Source organism: Trichosurus vulpecula, chromosome 1 (genome assembly GCF_011100635.1).
Source record: "Trichosurus vulpecula isolate mTriVul1 chromosome 1, mTriVul1.pri, whole genome shotgun sequence".
NCBI classification, from domain to species: domain Eukaryota; kingdom Metazoa; phylum Chordata; class Mammalia; order Diprotodontia; family Phalangeridae; genus Trichosurus; species Trichosurus vulpecula.
The window spans coordinates 498,943,715-498,965,382 of record NC_050573.1 but is presented as its reverse complement, the minus strand read 5'-3'; the positions used below and the strand labels follow the sequence as shown (position 1 = coordinate 498,965,382).

Genomic DNA, 21,668 nt, shown 5'->3' with positions numbered 1-21,668 from the left:
TCACATAGATTGAGTTAATTAGGATAAAGTTTGTTATTGTGTATTAATTAAGGCTCATATTGAGAATCTACTATGTCATGTTCTCTATGCTGTGTACTATGGGAGATAGAAGTAGAAGTCTCAAAGAGCACATAGTAAGGTTGAAGAAAGCATACATACATTAACACATGTGTAAAGAAAGACAGCCTGGCAAACAAGATAACTCAATGAGCAATGATTTTAAAGGCAATCGGGGTTAAGTGACTTGCCCAGGGTCGCACAGCTAGCAAGTATCTAATGTCAGATTTGAACTCAGGTCCTCCTGACTCCTGTGTGTGTGTGTGTGTGAGAGTGAGTGTGTTGATTCAACCCTCCTTTGTCTGGTTCAGATTAGAGTGAGGTTTGTGTGAAGCCTGGTTACCGTACTCCTTCCTCAATATTTGTATACTCATTTCTAGCATAACCCATTTATGAGAAATAGTAAGTTTTGTCAATCCTTCTTCTTTCTTTCTTCTCTTGTATTATCCTTTCTTCTTTACATTTTCTTTCCTGTCTTAAGACCATCAAAACTGAACAAAATACCCTGGGGGGCCTCCTTTCATGTTATTTAGCTTCCTCTGTGACCTGGGGAAACATCTGAGTTCTCATGGGTCATATGTCTCTTCTGTTCCTATTGTATTGTAAACATTCATCATTATTCGGCCCATTCTGATTGCTCAAATGTATATTGCTTTTTAGATTTCTCCTGATTGCTGAGTGTGCGTTTCAAAATTCTTTTCATCCAGAATATTTGCATGCCCTCTATTCAGTTTTTTTAACTGTAGAATTATACTCAGTGTTGCAAGGAAAATTATACTTGGTCGTAATCCCTTAACTTTTGCCTTTTGGTAGATCACATTTGAATATGTTCTCTACTATAGTAGCTGCTGCCAAGTCTTGTGTGATCCTGACTGTGGTATTCAAACTGTTTATCCTGTCTCCTTGCAGTATTTTTTCTTTGACTTGGAAGCTCTGAATTTTAACAATGACAATCCTAGAAGTTTTTATTTGAGGAGTTTCTTTCAAGAGTTGGCCTGTGGACTGTTTCTATTTTTATTTTGCCCTCTCATTTTAGTAGATCTGGGGAATTCTTGTTATGATTTCTTGAAATATAGAATGTAGGCTTTTTTATATGATTTTAAATTATCTTTCCTTAACCTGTTTTCTATGTCAATTTTTGGACACTTTACATTTTCTTCTACTTTTTTATCTAAAAATCTTTACTTTCTAGTACTTTTCTCCAGAGATCTCATTTCAATTATAATTGTTTTTTTTTTAATCTCTTGTTCCATTCTTTGCAAATCCTTGTGACCAAGACATTTTTTTTTAATGTTCTATTTGTGGTTGTTGTGGAATTACTCTTTCTTTCTGGGTTTGAGTCTTGGGTATCCCTGAATCCATAATATTTTCCTGTAGTGTTTGGAATCTTTTTTCTATCATTCATTTCTCCTGCCACAGTTCCTGATTTGGGAACTTGTGCTACAACTCTTCCTACACTCTCAGATGGTCCTTGTTTGGTCCTGATATTGATTGTCTGGGTTACTGCCATCTTCCACTTTCCCTGTTGTGTCTCCTCTCCAGAGTTCTGATTTTGGTACCCTTCTCTCTCTAACCTGCTCCCTTCTCCCTCCCCCCCACTTCAGATTGATTTCAGAATGATGTCTTTGGGACCTTCTGAAGTTCCTCAGATCAGAGTGTGTCACACTTCCAGTGTCCTTAGGGATCCTGGTTGGAGCACCGCACCCTGGAACGTCCTCATTTGAGAAAAGATTCCAGTTTTCTAGTCCTCAGATACTGCACTGTCTAAGCTTAGGGTGTCTCTTTTCTGTTCTGGCAGTAGGAATCTGTTTGTTTATCTGTATGCATGTAGGCTTTTCTGGCAGTACCCCTTTTCTAGTGCCCACAGGAACCAGGCACTGGCTGTCTTTTTGTGCAGTCTTGGAATTGATAAAGGCACGTACTATAGTTTGTTTTTGGATTTCTCCATCATTTTTCGTTCTGGTGCTCTTTTTAGATCTTTGCAGATCTTTGGCTAGGGCTGGACTACTCTATGACTATTCACACAACCGTTATAACTAAAAATTCAGCTGGGCTTTAAAAGTTTTGGATCGATTGTGGGAAATGGACGTCTGGATAGCATTCCAGGGAGGGGAGCGCAGCAATAACATCAGGGTGAGAATGAGCATGAGTTATGTAGGAGAGAGCAAGGAGACCAAGCTACTACAAGGAGTAGATGAAGTACCTGCTTTGAGGTAGAGGGATTCATTAGATTGAATTCGCTCCTACTCCTGTATTAAGGGCTTGACAGGTTGGAGGAAGAACCACAAATATCATAGTAATAATAGCATTTACATATAGCACCTTCTATGTGCCAGATCCCATGCTAAGTGCTTTACCAATATTATCTCATTTTCTCCTCACAGCACTCCTAGGAGGTAGATGCCATTATCCTCTTTTTACAGCTGAAGAAACAATCTAAATAGGTAAAGTGGGCCAGGTTATGGTGGGCCCGGAGCCACAAATAAATCAGTCATAGTTATGGTGATAAGAATTTGTTCTTCCGTTCATTCAGCATGAATTTAACACCTGCTACACACCAGACACTGTGCTAGATCCTGATGCCTGTCTCTAGGCCTCATCCCAGATTGAAAGAGACCTGTGTGATCATATAACTAGAATCATGGGATGTTCGGTTCAGACTAACTCTGGGATCATGTGGTCTGCTGTTGGAATTCAGAAAGGAATATCATTGTGGTGTAGGACGTGACCAGCTGGTTGATTTGGACTTATGAAGGAAGATGCTCTCCACTTTCAGAGACACAAATGATAGGAGGAAATAAGCATAGTACATTCTTAGATATGTGTGTTTGAGTATATCTTTGTACGTATGTCTATGTTTATGGGATATCTATGTATATTTATATCCATGCATAATTATAGCCTTTTTTGGGGTTGGGAGGAAGAGGGGAAAAATAGTTATAAGTACACAACAGAGAACAAAAGAAAACCAATAAGGAAGCAAAGAAAAGCTGGCCAGCTTTGAAAACCATGTGCGATATATATTTATATGGGTTTTCTTGAAATGAAAATTTATTGTTTTACATTTAGTCCTGTCTTATGGTCTGCTGTGTACATGGCAGTGTTTTTTTCTTTTCCTTTTCTCATTTTATATTTGAGTATAAAATAAAAAAAATTACTACAACAAAGAGAGATCATATAGTCCTACTACCTCATTTAAAGACCATCCTTTCTTCACATTTATAATTGAGATCATATTTCTTGTCTTCTCATTGGGTAGGGGAGGGGTGGGAGGAAGAGTTCAGAACTTTAAAAAAATTTAAATGGATGCTAAAAATAAATAATAATTTTTTTAAAAAAGAAGAGATGATAATAAAAAATAAAGATGTCCTTTCTATGTAAATGTGTCCACAGTCACACAGGGTGTTTCCAGAAGAGTCAGAGGTAAAACTTTTACTCTCTGAACTAACATAGACCGAGAGCAGCCTCATGGAACAGGATTCCCCAAGTGTTTATAGGGCCTTGTCCAATCTGTCTGAATGAACCCAGAAGAGTGGCTTTGTGTATAGGAAAAAGGCAACGGTAGCCGGAGGCAATGGAATCCTTCCTGCCTGCTGTGATTGCTGGTCGCCCAGAGCAGTTCCCAAGGAGTCTTTAGCAACCCTGCAAAAACCCCTCACATTCAGGCAGGGTAAACAGAAATTCTGTTTGGGGAAGGACGCCTTGTTGCCAAGGTTCGAGATAGTCCGTTATCTCTGGGCAAACAGTACCACACCTCCCTGTAACCTAAACAGGAGACTGCAGCCAGACACCTGGATTACAGTGGGATGTGTTTGTACTGCCTACAAAGCGTGAAAGGGAAAAGTATACAAGGGCTTAGGTGGCTCAGGTGGGGGTGCCCTATCAAAACAAAGTACATATAGCTCACACACCCTCACCCATAATCCTCACACCCCACCCCACCCCACTCCAGGGGGCAGATAAAGCGAGAAGTCCTTCAGCTAGGTGTGACCTGGAGCAGGATGTTACCAAGGGCTTATCCCACTGATGAGTTTAAAGGTCTGGCCCTGTTCCAACTAAGGAATGTCCTCCTGTACATTGGGACTAGCAGTGTGGCCTGGCCTTGATTAGTGGGCTATGGGTACGTTTTTTATTGTTTTTATTTCCACCCTTGACTAGAAGAGCTGGCAAGGGTAGCCTTACACTCAGTCCCATAGCCTGTGGGATAGATTCCTACCATTAGAATTCCTACCATCTAGAATTGCACTCTCTCCTTTAGGAGGCTCTCCTTTTGTAGTGCAGCCACACCCTGAGAAGTGAAACACAGTAGTCCCTAATAAATACACCCTGCAAATTACTTCAAAAGAATACGGAAGAGACTCAGGCAACAGGAGAACCTTGGCAGCCTGAAGGAGAATGAATTAAAAATGGGTGCCTAAAGATACCAAAACCTCCCCTACTTCACAGTTTTGCAGAGGACCGGTCTTTACCTCCTCTTGGGTAGCAATTACAAAAGTAAGAGTAGCGGACCTTTGTGTAGTACTTTAAAGACTGCAAACAGCTGGTAGAGATCCTGTTACCCCCAGTTTACATGTGATGGGGAGTCTACCACCCTGAGGGTCCTCACTATTCATTGTAGAGGAAAAGGAAATATAGCCATAGCTTCAGCCCTATTCATTAGTAAATCACCAGAAAAAAAACATTTTAAAAATTAATATTAACAAAAAAACCAAACAGGAAAATCTATGCAATTAAAAGGGAAGCTATGTAGTACATTGGATAGTGTTGAGCTTAAAGTCAGGAAGACCTGAGTTCAAATCCAGTATCAGATACTTATTAGTTATATGACCCTGGGCAATCACTTAACCTTGATTTGCCTCAGTTTCTTCATCTATAATATGGGATAATAATAGCATCTACCTCCCGCTGTTGTCATGAGGGCCAAATGAGATAATAATTGTAAACCATAAGGCCTCGCACATAGTAGGTGCTACGTAAATGTCAGCTGCTGTTATCATTATTATTATTAACTCATAAACCAATTGAAAATAGTCTCCTCCCCCCAGCCTCCAACTCAATTTTGGGGTGGGTACAGGAACTCCCTCTTGAGGCCCTGGAGGGCGGGAGGCCTTCTTTGTGTCGTTGCTAGGATGCCTGTCTGGGCAGTTTCTTGCCTCCTAACCTGTACGCCTGGGGAGATGAAAGAGAAAACTGCCCTGGGTCCCAGCTTGAACAGCCCTCTTGGGCAGCTCCTTCCCTGCTCGTCTTTTACCGAGGGAGGCTGCCATCGTAGCCAGCGCCATCTCTGTTGCTGTCAGCCCCAGAGAGCTGCCTCTTCGCTTGGCATGTGAGGTAATGAAGATTCGGGAGTCTTCCTCTCTGCACAAAGCCTATTCCCTCCTATGCCCATCATGCCCTGCCACGTAAAATTGTCTTTCATAAACCTGAAGAAGGTGCCAGAAACACTGGTGAGGAGGACACAAACAATTGTGTCCAATTCTTATTGCCTTAGCAAAGTCCTCCTCGCCTTTATGTGCAGGAAAGGAAACTGAGACCCACAAAGTGACTTGCCCATGGTCACACAGCCTGTAAGTGGAAGAGCTGGGGCCAATGCCTAGATGGGATGATTCCTAAGTCCAGTGCAACAGCCAAGGTCACAAACTTCCCTGTAAAGACAGGGAAGACATCCTTCTTCCTTATTTTTAAGGGGTGATAAGGAGATAGTATATTGCAGTGGATAGAATGTAGTACTGAAAATTAGGCGGCATCCTAGCCTTGGTGTTAAATAGCCATTTAACCATACAGAAGTCAGCTACAGCTCTGGTCGTCAGTTTCCTCACTCATGGAAAGTGAACGAAGTCTCTGACCTTCTGACTAACCAGGCTTTTAGTGAGACTTTCATGAAATAATGAATGTGAAAAACACTTGAAAAAGTGCAAAATGTCATACAAATACAGGTCATTATTTTGGCATTGGAGTTACTTTAATCAGGATGTGGAGTTTTATTTTCTTTTTTGTAGTGAGAGTTTTGTGAAGCTTGAAAGAAAGTGAGAGGCAGGATTAGATCACTTGATGCCGAAGTTGAACCAGACCCTCTTTGCTCTCCCTTATCTGATAAGTAGAAGTAGTCACGACCTAAGCATCTCTAATTTAAGGAGCCTGGGTGGGAGGCCACCTCCTCCCCTCCCTACCGCCCCTGTTACAGGACTTCCCAGATTTCATATAGAGCAAGAAAGAAGTCCCAACATCCTAAGGTTTCATTGGTGGGAGAAAAAAAAAAGACACCATGCAAACTTCAAAAATAGAACTGAAAGTAAATAAATAATCACTCTCTGCATGTCCATATACTACACCTCTCTGCCCCTATACTGATTATTTTCCAAAGGAAATTGCCTTCTATTGCTTTATTGTATTACTGAGCTAGTGGCCCAAAAGTGCTACTTGTTCCTCCATTAATTTTATGTGTGGAAAGAACTGTACCTTCTCTTCTGAGTGGGAGAACTGGGGACACCAAATATTGACTTAATTGGATTTGAAATATATGATTCCTATAAACCAGAAATTATGACCATGGAGTATACTCGTTCCAACCACGGGGGAGACAAAACTGCTTAATGGTTCATAGGGAAAGAGTCTCAGAGGGGGAAGGACCTCAGAGGTCATTAGCACAACCCGTACCTAAGCAAGAATCCTTTCTACAACATGGCTGAAAAAATGGCCATTCAGCTTTTATTTGAAGACCTCCGGTGATGGGAAATTCGGGAATCCTCTGAGGTAGCCAATTCTTCTTTTAGACATTCTCAATGTTAGAAAGGTTTTAAAAAGATTTTCCTTAGATTGAGCAGAAATATGCCTCCCTGGGACTTCCATCTGTTAAGCTTGCCTTCTGGAGCCAAAAGAAAAATCCCTCTTCCTCCTGAAAACCTTTCAAGTATTTTGAAGACGGTTACATGTTCTACTCCTTATCTCCTTATCTTGTCTTCACCAAGCTAAACATTCCTAGTTTCTTCAAACCATGATCTGTAATCCTTTGGCCACATTTGACATTTATATGGTGCTTTAAAGTTTCCAGAATGCTTTCTATGTGTTATCTCATTCGATTCTCACAACAGCCTTATGAGGGAGGTGCTATAATTATCCCCCATTTTACAGATGATGAAATAGGCTTGATATTCTCTGGTTTGCCAATGCCCTCCCTAAAATTTGTTGTTCAGAACCCAGTGTAATCTGACCAGAGAAAAGTAAAGTGAGACCATCACCCATATCATTATGACTTCTGTGCTTCTGTTAATGTGACCCCATAATGAGTTAGCTCTGTGTGTGTGTGCGTGTGTGTGTTTGTGCATGCATGCATACGTGTGCACACATGTCATGTCACACTGTTCACTTAGGTTGAGTTTGTTGTCCATTTATGGAATCTCAGAGTTGGAGGGGCTTTAGAGGCCATCTGGACCCCTCATACCTGAATGAGAATCCCCTCCGTAACATATCTAACAAATGGTCATCCAGCTTTTTCTTCAAGACTTCCATTGAGACCTCATGACTTCTCAAGAAAGCCCATTCTCATCTTGTTATAGTTTTTCCTTGCGTTGAGGTGAAATCTTCCCTTTGCAACTCCTACCCATTAACTCTTAGTTCTACTTTTGAGGATCAAGCCGAACAAGACTAATTCCCTCTCCAGGTGATTTTTTTTTCAAGTACTTAAAAGTAGCGTCATGTCCTCTTTTTAAGGCTTCACTTTTCTTTCTCTTCTCACCTAAATTGTTGTCAGGTTATTTAAGTCATAGCTGACTCTTTGTGACCCCATTTGGGGTTTGCTTGGCAAAGATACTGGAGGGGTTTGCCATTTCCTCCTCCAGCTTGTTTTACAGATGAGGAAACCGAGGCAAACAGGGTTAAGTGACTTACTCAGGGTCACACAGCTAGTAAGTATCTGAGGCCAGTTTTGAACTCATGAAGATGACTTCCTGATTCCAAGCCCAGTGCTCATATCCACTTCATAACCTAGCTGCCCCAGATATGCCCAAGTTTATTTATCTAATCCTCGTATTTTATCATCTCAAGGCCTTTGACCACCTTCTTCCTGATATGAAATACCCAGAACTGAGCACAATATTTCGCATGTGGTCTGACCACAGCAGGACAGACTGCAATGGTACTATCACCTCCTCGTCCCAGACACTATAGTTTACAGGCATCTCCCCTGTCTCTTAAAAAACATTTAGGACAATATTGGCCTTTATCCAGTTCAGCATCACTTCTCCCATTTTCCAGTATTTCAGAGATCAAAGGATGTTATTCATGTGGGCCTGAGGACTCAAACTCATCATGGAAAGCTAGGCATTGCCTTACCATCTTCCTATATAACTTGGATCTCAACTCCCTGTTGGTCAGTTTTTATTCTCTCTTTTCTAGTCCAAAGATTATTCTCCTTGGAGGAAAAGAAATAGAATTCAAATAAGAACTAAGCAGTTTTGTTCTGTCCTTTCCAGTATTATCCACCATGAACTGTAATCTTCTCTCTCCTTTGGTATTTCTTTTTCCCTCAATTTTTCAGGGAATAAGGTTTTAGAAATACAGGGAACAAGTCAAGAAACCCTCTGTACCAATGTAAATAAGCAAGGGTTCTGCACTTTTTTCTGAGGTCTTAGAGACTTGCCTGAGGCCCTGAGAAATTAAGTGAATTGCCCAGGGTCACACTCAGGGGTACTTGGATGCAAATCTTTCCAAGTCTGAAGCCAACTGTTCACTATACCATGATGCCTCTTTCCCCAAATATGTAGGTTTGGGGGATTTTTTTAGGTTATATTGTCCTTACATTTTCTCACCAACCTCAGCCCATTCTGAGCTCCTGACATTATTCTTCCATAGCTACATCCCCGTTTGCTTCCCATCTGCATTTGCTTCCCATTCTACATCTCTCTCTCTTTTTTTCCATCTAAGCTGATTGATAAATTCTCTGTACATCCACTCTGGTCTCTTTAGACATAGGATATTTTCCCTCCTGTTGTAATTGTTTCCGTTAATGTCTTCAGAATTTCATTCTGGAGAATTTCCTTTTCTCTAGGGCTAACTTTCCTGGTAGAATTTTAGGCCGTGAGATTCTACCTGTCTATTCTTTGAAAGCTTTGAAATATGCTTTCCTAAGGTCCTGTTTGTACAAAAATATTTATAGAAGCTCTTTTTATGGTGGCTAAAAATTGGAAATCAGAGGGACGCCCTTCAATTAGGGAATGGCTAACCATGCTGTGGTATATGATTGTAATGGAATATTGTTGTGCTAAAAGAAATGACAAGCAGGATGATTTCAGGAAAACCTTGAAAGATTGACATGAACTGATGCATAGTGAAGTGAACAGAACCAGGAGAACATTGTACACAGTAACAGCAATATTGTTCAATGAAGAACTGTGAATGACTTAGCTTCTCTCAGCAATACAATGACCCAGGAAAATCCCAAAGGACCTGTGATGAAGCATACTGTCGGCCTCCAGAGAAAGAACGGATATTAATTGAATATAGACTGAAGCTTGCTATTTCTTACTTTCTTTTTTTTCTTTTATTCGAGTCTTCTTGTACAAGATGACTAATATGGAATTATTTTACATAATTGCACATGTATAACCTATATCTGATTGCTTACCATATCAGGGAAAGGGGAGGGGAGGGAGGGATAGAATTTGGAACTCAAAACTTTAAATAAAAATGTTGAGAAATATGCTTTCCTACAATCTGGCTTGTATTTGTGACTGTGCCCTGATTTTCTCTCCTTTTCTGTCACAAGTTTCTTAGATGAAGCTGGCACTTTTCCCACAAAGTTCTCATCATTTTCACCGTAGCAACCAGTTTCTCCTTGTTGGCAAAGATGCGCTACAAAACAGCAGTTCCTTTTGTTACTTCCCCTACCTTTGGAGGGATGAAATTATCATTAATACAAGTCCAGACACGATTGGCTGTACTACTTTTGTCAGCAGATGTTCAGATAATTCAAATCCCCCATCACTGCTGTATTCTGCCTCCATACTAGGCTTCTGGTCCATTTCCTAAATGTCTTAATGCATTTCCTTTTCTGTCCAAATGGTCTGGAGCACATTCTGATGATGATTTCGATTCTGCTTTTGCCCCTGCCCATCCATCTTCACCCATATGTTCTCCACCACGCTTACCCCTCTGGCCGTTAGATCTCCCCACGAATTTCTTTTGAAATTCAGTGCTGCTTTTCCTTTTCTCTCCTCTACCTCTCCAGTTCCTTTTGAATAAGGCTTACCTTTGTAGAATTAGATTACATTCTGCCAGATCTCAATGGACCTGCAAAGTTAAGTTTGCCTCCTGGCCTTAGGATCATTGATTCCCTATGCTCATTACCCATACCCTGTGTATGGATATCTGAAACTGTGGGTTTTGGTATTGGTTTCTTTCTTAGATTTTATCTGTAATGAATTACTAGGTCTATCTGCTACTGTGTTGATTTACCTTATAGTTAGCTACTCCTCAAGTAAAAGTGCCACAGGACTGGAAAGGACCAAATGTCCCAATTTTCAAAAAAGGAAAGAAAATAGAATCCATAAAATAAAGGCTAATATACTCGATTTCAATTCCTGGTAAAATTCCAAAACATGTTATTAAAGGAGTAGTTAACAATCACCAAAAACAGGTCGTGCAGGCTAGTTTGTTTCCTTTTTTGACAGTGCTGCTATTGTTTGTCCTCCCGTGATATCAGAGAGGTGATGCCATGACATGCAGGTAAATTGGATTTAAGTGAGGGAGGGCTGTGCAAGTCACCAGCCTCACTTTCTCCTCCAGAGCCATCTGGGTCTGATGGCAAGATATCGATCAGGACGACTGGAGGTAGCCCTGGATGCAGTGGGAGACTTTGACCTTTTTACTAGGTTGGTAGATGAGAGAAATGTTGGATTTATCTGTATTTTAGCAAAGCATTTGGCATATTTATCATTGCAAGATGGAACTGATTCGGCACTAGTTGAGTGGCCAAACCTAAGGAAGAGTCATTATCATGGCTCAATGTCAACTTGGAAGGAGTCTCCAATGGAGTACTCCCCCACCCCCCCAGGGATCTGCGTTTGCCTATTGTTTTACATTTTTATCAAAAGTTAGAGGATCGGAGCTGGCTAAAACACTGGATGAAAGAATCAGGACACAAGCAGATCTCAATAGACTAAAATCTGAGCCACATCCAAGAAGATGAAAGATAGTAGGGATAAATATAAACTTTACATTTGGTTTCAAAAAAATCAACCTAACACATCCAAAATGGGGACAAGATGGCTAGATAGCAATGACTCTGAGAGGTATCCGGGTGTTTTAGTGTGCTGCAAACTCAGTGTGAGTCACCGGTGGAACATCATGGTCCAAAAAATTGATGTGATCTTGGTTTGCCTTGAGAATCATAGTGTCCAGGAACAAGGGAGGGATGGGCCTGTGATACTCTGCCACTGGCAGACCACATCTGGAGTATTGTGTTCAACTCTGGGCACCATATTTTTTAAAAATTTATTTATTTATTTTTAGTTTTCAACTTTCAGCTCCATAAGATTTTTAATTCTAAACTTTCTCCCCCTCCCTTCCCTCCTCCATTCCCCCCTCCCCAAGACGGTGTGCAGTCTTATATAGACTATACATGCACATTCATATTAAACATATTTTTACATTAGTCATGTTGTAAAGAAGAATTAGAACCAATGGGAGGAACCACAAGAAAGAAGAAACAAAACAGACCAAAAAAGAGAGCAAGCAGTATGCTTCAATCTGCATTCAGACTCCATAGTTCTTTTTCTGGATATGGACAGCATTTTCCATCGTGAATCTTTTGGAGTTGTCTGAGCTCCTTGCATTATTTTTTTTTTAACCTTCACATTAAACTTATTTTCCCAATAATCAGGTTGTAATGAAGGATTATAACCAATGAAATGAATCATGAGAAAGATGAAACAAGACCAAAAATAAAATAGAATTAAAAAAAAAAGAGGGAATGGAATAGTATGCTTCAGTCTGCATTCAGACTCCGTAATTCTTTCTCTGGATGTGGACACCATTTTCTATTGTAAGTCTTTTGGAGTTGTCTGAGGTCCTTGCATTGTTTTGTTTTGTTTTTTTAACCTTCACATTAAACTTATTTTCCCAGTAATCAGGTTGTAAAGAATTATAACCAATGAAATGAATCATGAGAAAGATGAAACAAAACCAAAAATAAAATTAAAAAAATTAAAGAATTAAAAAGAAAAAGAGGGAGTGGAATAGTATGCTTCAGTCAGCATTCAGACTCCATAATTCTTTCTCTGGATGTGGATAGTCTTTTCCATCATGAGTCTTTTGGAGCTAAGGTACCTTGCATTGTTGAGAAGAGCCAAGTCTATCAAAGTCAGTCATCACACAATGTTGCTGTTACTGTTGGCACCACGTTTTAGGAAGGCCTTGAATAGTTGGAGAATGTCCAAAAGAGGGTAACCAGGGTAGTGAAGGGCCTTGAGATCATGCCCCATGAGGAAAAATGAAAGAGAAAAAGGGACATTTTCCTAAAATAGAAATCATTTAGGGGAAACATGATAGTTGTCCTCAAATATTTGAAGCGCCGTGTGGAAGAAGAATCAGACTTAATTCAACTTGACCCCCACGGGCAGATATAAGAATAATGGATAGAATTTGCTGCGAGGCAGATTTAGGCATCATGTAAGGAAAAAATGTCCATCAAAAGGAAAGGAATACTACAGAAGTAGTAGTTTCTCCCTCACTGGAGGTTTTAAAACAAAAGCTGAATGAATGGTCGTTAGTCAAGCGAGTTGTAAAGGGGATTCATGTTGATTAGACTAGGCAGCATCTAAGGTACCTTCCAGTTCTAAAATTCTTTGATTCTTTTCTCCTCCCAAACCCAACCACCACTAACCTCTCATACCCCCAAAATAATATTTCTATATGAGAGATGAGGAAATTGAATGCCGGGGAAACTAACGTCCCCAGGGTCACCCAGTGGCAGAGGTAAGACTAACCAGAAAACAAATCTTCTGGCTCCCAGTCAAATGATCTTTTCCCACCATAATACTGCCTATCTATTATCTTATCTTCAACCAGGTTCTAGCAGAGCTTCTTAAACCATGGGTATAGGGTCATGACTCATGGTTAAGAAGTGCTGAAGGGATCACAAGTGGAAAAAATTTAAGAAACCCTGGTTTAGAATATCTCTGAAAAAGAAAAATTATACTAGTTTGATCCATGATCAAAAGCCAAGAAATCTTCTGTATCGGGCTGAAAGATTAACATTCCTTCCTCCCCACTCCCCCTTTTTTCCCCTAAAGCAGGAAGCCAGCTATTCCAGACTTTTTAGGTGGGTGACTTGGGTTGTATTCTATCAATTTTGATTTCAATTCTAACTTCAGAAAGGACACGGACTCCTCTGGAGCATCCCTCCTACCATCTCTTCCCACCAGGTCCTCATCTTCTCCCTTTTGCCTTCCCTTTATCTCCTTCTTTGTTCCCTTTCCCCCAACTAATCAATAAAAAGGTCTTTATTGAGAGCCTTAGGAGTAGCACTATGCCTAGTATAAAACGCTTCCTCAAAGGCAGGAAGATGTGAGCTCAAGTGCTGTCTGTGACACATAGTGGCTGTTGGAGCAAGTCACTTAACCATCCTTTCCGTGTCCTAGGGATTTTGCCAAGACTTTAAATTCCAAAATGTGAAGGGAACATGATTTAACAAAAACAATCATTGATTTTTATTGGTGGAGGGAATTTTCCTATACCAAAGAAATCACAGATCTGGTCTAAAAAGAAATATGGAGAACCTACTAGCTATCATTAAGTGCCAAATTATATTGTATGGGGTAGAGAGAAGAAATGCTTTGGGCTGAAGTTGTCAGGAAAGGCTTCACAGAAGGTAGAATTCAAGAGGATACAGGAGAGATGAAATAAGAAAGCAGGAATGAACGTGGTGTGTTCATAGCACTGGGAAGTGATCTGGGAAGCTAAAACAGAGCTTGAGCGTTGGCCGAGTGGAATGAAAACATTGAAGAGAGTCTTGAAAACCAAGCCAACACATTCGGACTTCGTGTGATCTTGTCATCGCCCTCCCCCACCCCCAAATTCACTGTGGGATATAGACAGCAGTGAGACAGGAGGGGCCGGGACCAGTGATCAAGAAAATCACCAAGTTATCTGGCAGGATAACACAGGCAAAGAATCAAGGTGGGTGATGGGGAGAGGAAGGAGTTCGGCCAAGACAGGTAGGAATTAGTAGATAGCTTTCATATAGATTAAGTGTCCAGAGTCTGGATAGGCCATTAACGAACAGGGCTGATATCTGAACCTCAGGCGAAGCCTATGGACTGTTTGTCCTGTTTATACCTTCTTTGTGTTCAGTGCTGGCTCCACAGATAGTCTAGTTACTAAACTTCTTCAGCTTCTTTCAACTTCTTCCTGTTGCCCACAAAGCATTGGCATTTTTAGCTTTCTTTTCTTTTTTTCCCCTCTAGTTTGTTTCCTTGACGATCTTGTCTATTCTCCTGGCTTTAATTACCCTCTCTATGCAGATGACTCCCACATGCATGCATATGCAGCCCTGACCTCTCCCCAGTTTCCATTCCCACATTTCTAGCTGTTTGTTGGAAGCTTCCACGTGGATTTCCCACTGGCATCTCACTCTCAGCATGTTCTGATCTCAAATTGTCATCTCCCAACACCCATACTTCCTCCAAATTTCCCTATTTCTATTTATACACCACTAACCTCCTAGTTACCCCGGCTCAAAAGCTTGAAGTTAGCTTTTACTCTTCCCTTTCCCACAACCCCCACATCCATTTTGTTGCCAAGCCTTTTGTATAAGATAGTTTGCACTAGTACCCTTCTTTCTACTCCCACTACTACTAGGCAGCTAGGTGGTACAATGGATAGAGCTCTGGACCTGGAATCAGGAACACCTGAGTTAAATCCAGGCAAGTTACTTAACCTCTGCCTCAGTTTTCACATATGTAAAGTGGAGGTAATAACAGTACCTACCGCCCAAGGTTGTTGTGAGGATAAAATGAGCCAATTTTTGTAAAATGTAATACGAATGCTACCCTTTTTTTTTTATCATTACCAACCTATCCAAATTCTCATAACTTCATGTCTGGACTATTATAATAGCCTTCAAACTATTCTCCATACCTTAAGTGTCTCCCCTTTCCAGTCCATCCTTTCCTTCCCTGAGGGATAAAAGAAAAGCATGTCGTCCTAACGTTCAAGGCCCTGGTTTGCTTCCTTCACCTCACACTTCTGCCCTCTGCAAACCCTAATTCCAAGTTCAATGAGAAAACATGTGTTTCTTGAGTCAAGGATGTATAATGGGGAAGGGGGAGATAAAGCTGGAAAAGTAGATTGAGAACTGATTTAGATGGCCTTTCAGTGCCAAGTTGAAGAGTTTGGTTTTTCTCCAGTAGGCCATGGAGAACCACTGAAGGTGTATGAGCCTCCATGTCTCAGGGCACTGGGCAGCAAATGTGGTCTGACCTCTGCAGCCTATGGCCCATCCGTCCTGCCAGATTACTCTCTTCCTACTAAGGCCTTTGGAAATCTAAAAGTCATCTCTCTTTGGCCTTCTGTGAAGCTTTAGCCGAGCAGGTCGAACGTTCAAACAACCTGGGAGAGAGTGGAAAAAGAAATGTTCATAAAAGCAGTCATTCAGTCCCTTGGCACAAATGCCAGATGCAAAGCACAATTTCCTTCCTCCCGCCAAGAACAGAGGGATCAGAACTTTGCCACAAAATAATCCATCTTATTGATGAGATCGAACTAGGAGAGGAAACACCAAAACCAGTTTCTGGGGAGGATCCTTGCAATATGTTGGTATTGGAATCAAGCTAGACCATGGTAGAATGATCTGAAGTAGTGCGCTCTTTTCTTGGTGTAAGGGAGAGAGTGGCAAGCTGGAGGGTGACCATGATCATGAGGGACCTAGAGCCAATGTCACATAAAGGATACTTTTTTTTTTGGAGGGGGGAAGGCAGGGCAGTTGGGGTTAAGTGACTTGCCCAAGGTCACACAGCTAGTAAGTGAGTTAAGTGTCCGAGGTCGGATTTGAACTCAGGTCCTCCTGACTGCAGGGCCGGTGCTCTACTCACTGCACCACCTAGCTGCCCCTCATATAAAGGGTACTTGAAGGAGCTGGGCATGCTATGCTTTTGTTATTGTTTGGTCATTTTCAGTAGTATCCGGCCCTTCATGACCCTATTTGGGGTTATCTTGGCAAAAGATACTAAAATACTTTGCTGTTTCCTTCTCCAGCTCATTTTACAGATGAGGAAACTGAGGTAAACAGGATTTTGAGACTTGCCCAGGGTCACACAGCTAGGAAGTGTCTGAGGCTGGATGAGTCTTCCTGTCTCCAGGCCCAGTGTTCTATCCACTCCACCACCTAGCTGCCCCTATACTGTGCTTAGAAGAGGAAAAAAACGACTAACAAATATACGTCTTTGAATATTTGAAGGTCTGTTTTGGGTAAGAGGGATTAGATATCTGAGTGGTTCCAAGGGTAAAACAAGGATTAATAAGTGGAACAACTTTCCAACCCTTCGGGCTGTCTAATAATGAAATGGGCTGCTTTGGAAGATAGCGAGCATCTCATTGCTGGAAGTACTCAAGTAGAAGGATGTGTAGAATGAGTGGAAGGCTGAACTAGAATGACTGTTGAAATCTCTTCTGATCATGAAATTTTCTGCTTCTCTGCCAATAAATGTGTATGTGGAGTCCATTCTTCATCACAACCTCAGCTCACTGCGGAGTTGCACTCTGATCCACTCTCCCTGTTAGAATTTCCTGGTCCTGTGACCTCTTCCCTCAGAGATTAGCCTTGATCACCTGGAGTAACTTGATAAGCCAAATAAAACTCGTGTTAATAGCTGATAATGATTTATTATTATGAATAAAAATAATAACCCATATTTGTATGAGGATTTTGCACTAAGTGACTGGTAAGGTCTCTTCTGAATAACTGACTTCCTTTAAATCCCAACTGAAATCCGCTCTTCTAGAGGAAGTGTTTGCTATTCGGCACTTTCCTTCTCTTAATTATTTGCTATTTAGCCTCGATATAGCTTGCTTTGTATGTATTTGCTTGCATCTTGTCTTCCTCTTTAGAGCATAAGCTCCTTGAGGGCAGGGGACTGTCTTTTGCTTTTTTTGTATCCCTAGTACTTACCACAGGGCCTGGCACAGAGTAGGTGCTTCAGAAATGTTTAGTGAATGGACTTGAATCAAATACTTTGAGTCTTCATAGGGTTCTACTGCTATGTAGAGTCAGCCCATTCTGGGTATGACAGCTTTAATGGACTTGGCAAATTTGAAGGGATAGGTCCCTGGTCACAAGCCACAGCTAAAGCTTCTGTGTCTTCATCTTGTCTTTTCTCCTCCTTCCTTCTAGCTTTACCCAGGCCATGTTGAGCCAGCCGAAGATGGAAGGGTTGGACTGCATAGGGGCCTACTATGTAGGCCTCGTCATCCTGGGAGTTGGCATCATCTTTGTGCTCTCCAGCTTCTATGCCCTTGGATTCGTTGGGACGTATCTAGGTAAGATCTTGAAGAGCTTGTGACCGAGCACCTGACCCTGTAGCCTGTGTCCCTACCTCACCCAGACAGAGCTGGCAGTGGGGGAGGGTGGGGAAGCTCTGTTCATTCAGTATCAATTATATTCTCAAGCTCGACTGCAAATGGCACCAGATAGCTAGCTCTGCCACCTTATCTTAGTAGGAAAAAACTCCCTACGAGAAGGATCCTAAGAGAATAAGACTTGGGTTCAAGAATTCTGGTTTCCAGATTTAATTGAAAAAACAAACAAACAAACAAACAACTATGTGACCTTAAGGGAGTACTTTATTCTGAGCCTTAGTTTGTAAAATGAGGAGGTTGGCCCAAAAATCTTCTGAAGTTGCCTGCAACCCAAGCATTCTGTGAGTCTGTGAATGCCTTGAAGAAATATTTGAACACTCAACATGTTGAGAGAATATTGTTTTGGCAACTAGGTGCCATGGGCTATAGAAAGCTGAATGAAACCTGCTCCCTGCCCTCTAGAAGGATGCTACCAGACAGAGTCACAGAAACTCATGGCTGGAAAGAACCTATAGCCCAGCCCATATCCAAACAGGAATCTCCTTCCCAGTTTACCCCACAGCTGGTCATCCAGCCACTGAATCAGGACCTCCAGTGATAGGGAACTCAGCCACCTTCCCCATCAGCCCATTCTGCTTTAGGAGCGCTCTAATAAGTAGAAAGTTTTACTTTAGATCAAGCCATCATCTTAGATCAAACACGTCATTCTTAGACATCCTCTTTAGCACCAAACAGAAGAAATCTAAGCCCTCTTCCGCAGGTTAATATTTGAATATAATTATAATTTTTCTCTCTCTCTTTAACACCGAGTCTTCTCCCCACCACTAAATTCCATCAGTCTTCCAATCTTGGTATGGCTTCTAGTCCGTGAACCATGTAAATTCAGGTTCTGTCTCCTTGGCCATACTTTTTTGTCAGCAACCTTTCTAAAATGTGAGCCCTGCAACTGGACGCTACATTCTAGATCTGGTGATCTAGGTACAGAAGAACGAGAATCTGCCTCATTCTGGATGCTCTTTCTTTCAATGGAGACCACGATTGTGTTAATTTTTTTGGCTGCTTTGTCACCCTTAACTGATAGTGAGCTAGCAGGCCATGAAAAGCCTCTGGTCTTTTTGACATCCATCTTGTCTAAAAAAAAAAAAAAGAGAGAAGACATAGAAAGATAGCCAACAGGATAAAGCACTAAATGATAAATTTTTGATATAGACATTGGGTACGCTAGGTCAGCTGTAGGAGAGATTGCTAGAACCTGGGATGAACCGGAACCACAGAATCTTAGAACTTTAGTGTTTGAAGGGGCCTTTGAGGAGCCATCCGGCTCTCTTCCCAAAAGAGAGTCACTCCATATCACTAATGTGTGGTCACCTGGCCTTTGCTTGAACTTGAACACTTCAAGGCAAGGTATTGAACTCCATTTCTAAAACCCTCTAGTTGTTAGAAAAGTTCATTATAAGGAAGCTGAGAGCTATTACGGGAAGACCTCGGCCTCGTCCTTCCTCAGGGAAGGGCTCATGAAAGAAATGGGACTTGAATTCTGCTGGAATGAAGGAGTGACTGGTTCTAGGCATGGCTTTGCCACTTAGTAGCCAGGTGACTTTGGACCCATCACTTTACTTCTCTTGCCTCAGCTTTCTCACCTGTAGCATAAGGGACTCGGATTATTCCTTCTCCTCTACCTCCAAATGGAAAACAGCGCAGTGACTTTTAGAGTGTAATGATTTCTTTTGTCTTTTTCTTTCTTTTGGCAAATAGTATTTTGTTTTTCTAATTATTTGTAAAGATAGTTTTCAAAATTCATTTTTTATAAGATTTATGTGTTTCAGACTTTTTCTCCCTCCTTCCCTTCTATCCTCCCTCCCCAAGATGGTAAGCAAACTGATACAGGTTATACATGTGCTGTCATGTAAACATATTTCAAGTGGAATGATTTCTATTCAACCTGATTTACTCTTTCCACAAAACTCCCAGGGGTTTGTTTTTACTGGAAAGCAAAGGACAGGAGTCAAATAGCCATGAAGTGGAGGAACTCCAGCCTAGTTAATTCTGGGAAAGACTCCTGTCCTAGCAGGCCTCTTGAAGTTAGCCTGAGAATAGACTCTTCCCGTGTGCAGCAGTCCAGTTTCCTATAAAGTAGATGAGTCTGCACCTTGGATGAGATCCTTTACCTCTGGATGGAGATTCCAGCCCCCAGATGAGCCTGAACAGGTCTGGCATAGGGCTCCCTTGCTGTAGTTTGCTATTAATATTCTTTACTCATGGGTCCTGGTTTTCAGACCAGGCAGCCGCTATTTGATGTCCGGAATCGACAACACAGGTTCTGTAAGGCTAGACAAGGCACCTGCACCAATGACGTCAACTTGTGCCTCTGTCTTGGAAACCAGCAAGTGGAAAAAAACCTATGGGGAGTCAGGGGGTGAAGGAGAAAGAGGAAACTTGTCAGAAAGAATAAGGATAAATCTTGGGGGAAGAAACCTACCTAATTTTATTTTGTCTCTCCTTTAATAGTTTTGAACTTTATCATTATTTGTCCTGAGTTTTACTGCCTTCAGTGTTATTTTCATTTATATTGTTGTGGCCCGTGGCCTTTGGGTTTATTGTTCCTTTGGCTCTGTTTTATCAGGCCATACAAATCTTCCCATTTTTTTCCAAATTCTTCATATTTATTATTTCATAATTACATTTATAAATCAGTTTCTTCAGCCATTCCCCAGTCATGAGACACATAATCTGTTTCCAGCTTTCTGTTATTACAGCAGTGTTACTAAGAATATTTTGGTGCTTAGGAGTCCTTTTTTCTGTCATTGACTTTGTTGGAGTGTAAGTGGCTCTCAGGCTCATAGTAGTGGGCTCATGGGATTAGAGAGTATAAATAATTTACTGCCTTCTCAAATAATTCCAAATTGTTTTCCAGAGCATTTGGACCTATTTATAGCTTCATTAGCATTGAATTAATGTTTTTGTCTTCCAATAGCCCTTTCAACATTGGCTTTTGCCATCTTTGGCAATTTGGTGTGAAGCAATACTTCAGGGTTATTTTAAATTACGTTGCGTTGCTCTGATCATTCATAATTTTGAACAATTTTCAGATGTTTGTTTATATTTCTTCTTTTGGAAGACTTTTTTCATATCCTCTGATCTCATGTTTACAGGGAAGTAGAGCAGGAGAGAGAGAGAGAGAGAGAGAGCGGTGATCTTTGAGATGTAGAAAAACTCAGGTTCAGAATCCCCTAAAGCAGTGTTGAAGTAAGAAAAAGAGGACAAAATGATGTTTCCATGTGTCATTATACTTGGATAAAAAGAAAGTGGATTGGTTAAGGTGTCTTAATAATTAAAGATAAAGAAGGGTACGTGGTAGACTGACTTTAAAGCCTCTAAGACTAGAGCAAAGGAAGGTGGGGTTAAGGAGGAGGCCAAAATTATTTGAAATGTAGAATTGAAAAGGAGAGGGAACTTGGAGAAAATAATCTCAATTTTTTTGAGCGAAGTATGAGTCAAGGTACTTCACCTAGAGGGAGTGGGAAAGGTAGGAGTTAGTGGCTTTGGAGAAGAAAAGGTTTGGAACAGCTGCTATGGAGAGTGGGGAATCTCCAAATAAATGGGAGTGAGTTTTCTTCAAAGCTCAGCTCAAGGACCACCTTCCACACAAAGCCTTTCGTGATCCCCACAGCTGTTAGTGCCTTTCTCTCCACAACTACCTTTTACTTTACTTAGTATGTTTGAATTTTGGATATTATTTTATGTGTACACATTGTGTTTCTTGATAGAGTGTAAACTCGTTGAAAGCAGGGACTTTATGTATTTGTATCTCCAGGAACCAGCACAGTGCCTGGCACACACTTAATAAATACTTGTTTATTGATTGACACTAACCAGTTTCTTCGTATGAGTACATCTTAATATACAATGTTCCTTTTCCCTCCGACGCCTTTAAGTATTCTGTTTCTACCATTCAATTCTAATTCTCATCTGTTTAACCCCCAAATCACCTATGGCCACCACGGTCCCCTGGATTATGGGAATTCCCCATTGCTATTCCC

The 21,668-nt window shown here is 41.1% G+C and overlaps 1 protein-coding gene across 5 annotated transcripts in view; it reads left to right on the top strand.

Moving 5' to 3' along the window:
- The window catches only part of PEMT (phosphatidylethanolamine N-methyltransferase), a 179,148-nt gene that overhangs the window by 112,933 nt on the left and 44,547 nt on the right, over positions 1-21,668 (top strand). For all 5 annotated transcript variants that reach the window (XM_036741691.1, XM_036741688.1, XM_036741689.1 and 2 more), the window contains exon 4: positions 17,444-17,589. In XM_036741691.1, the coding sequence (XP_036597586.1) occupies positions 17,444-17,589 (146 nt within the window). The remainder of the gene's footprint in view (positions 1-17,443; positions 17,590-21,668) is intronic.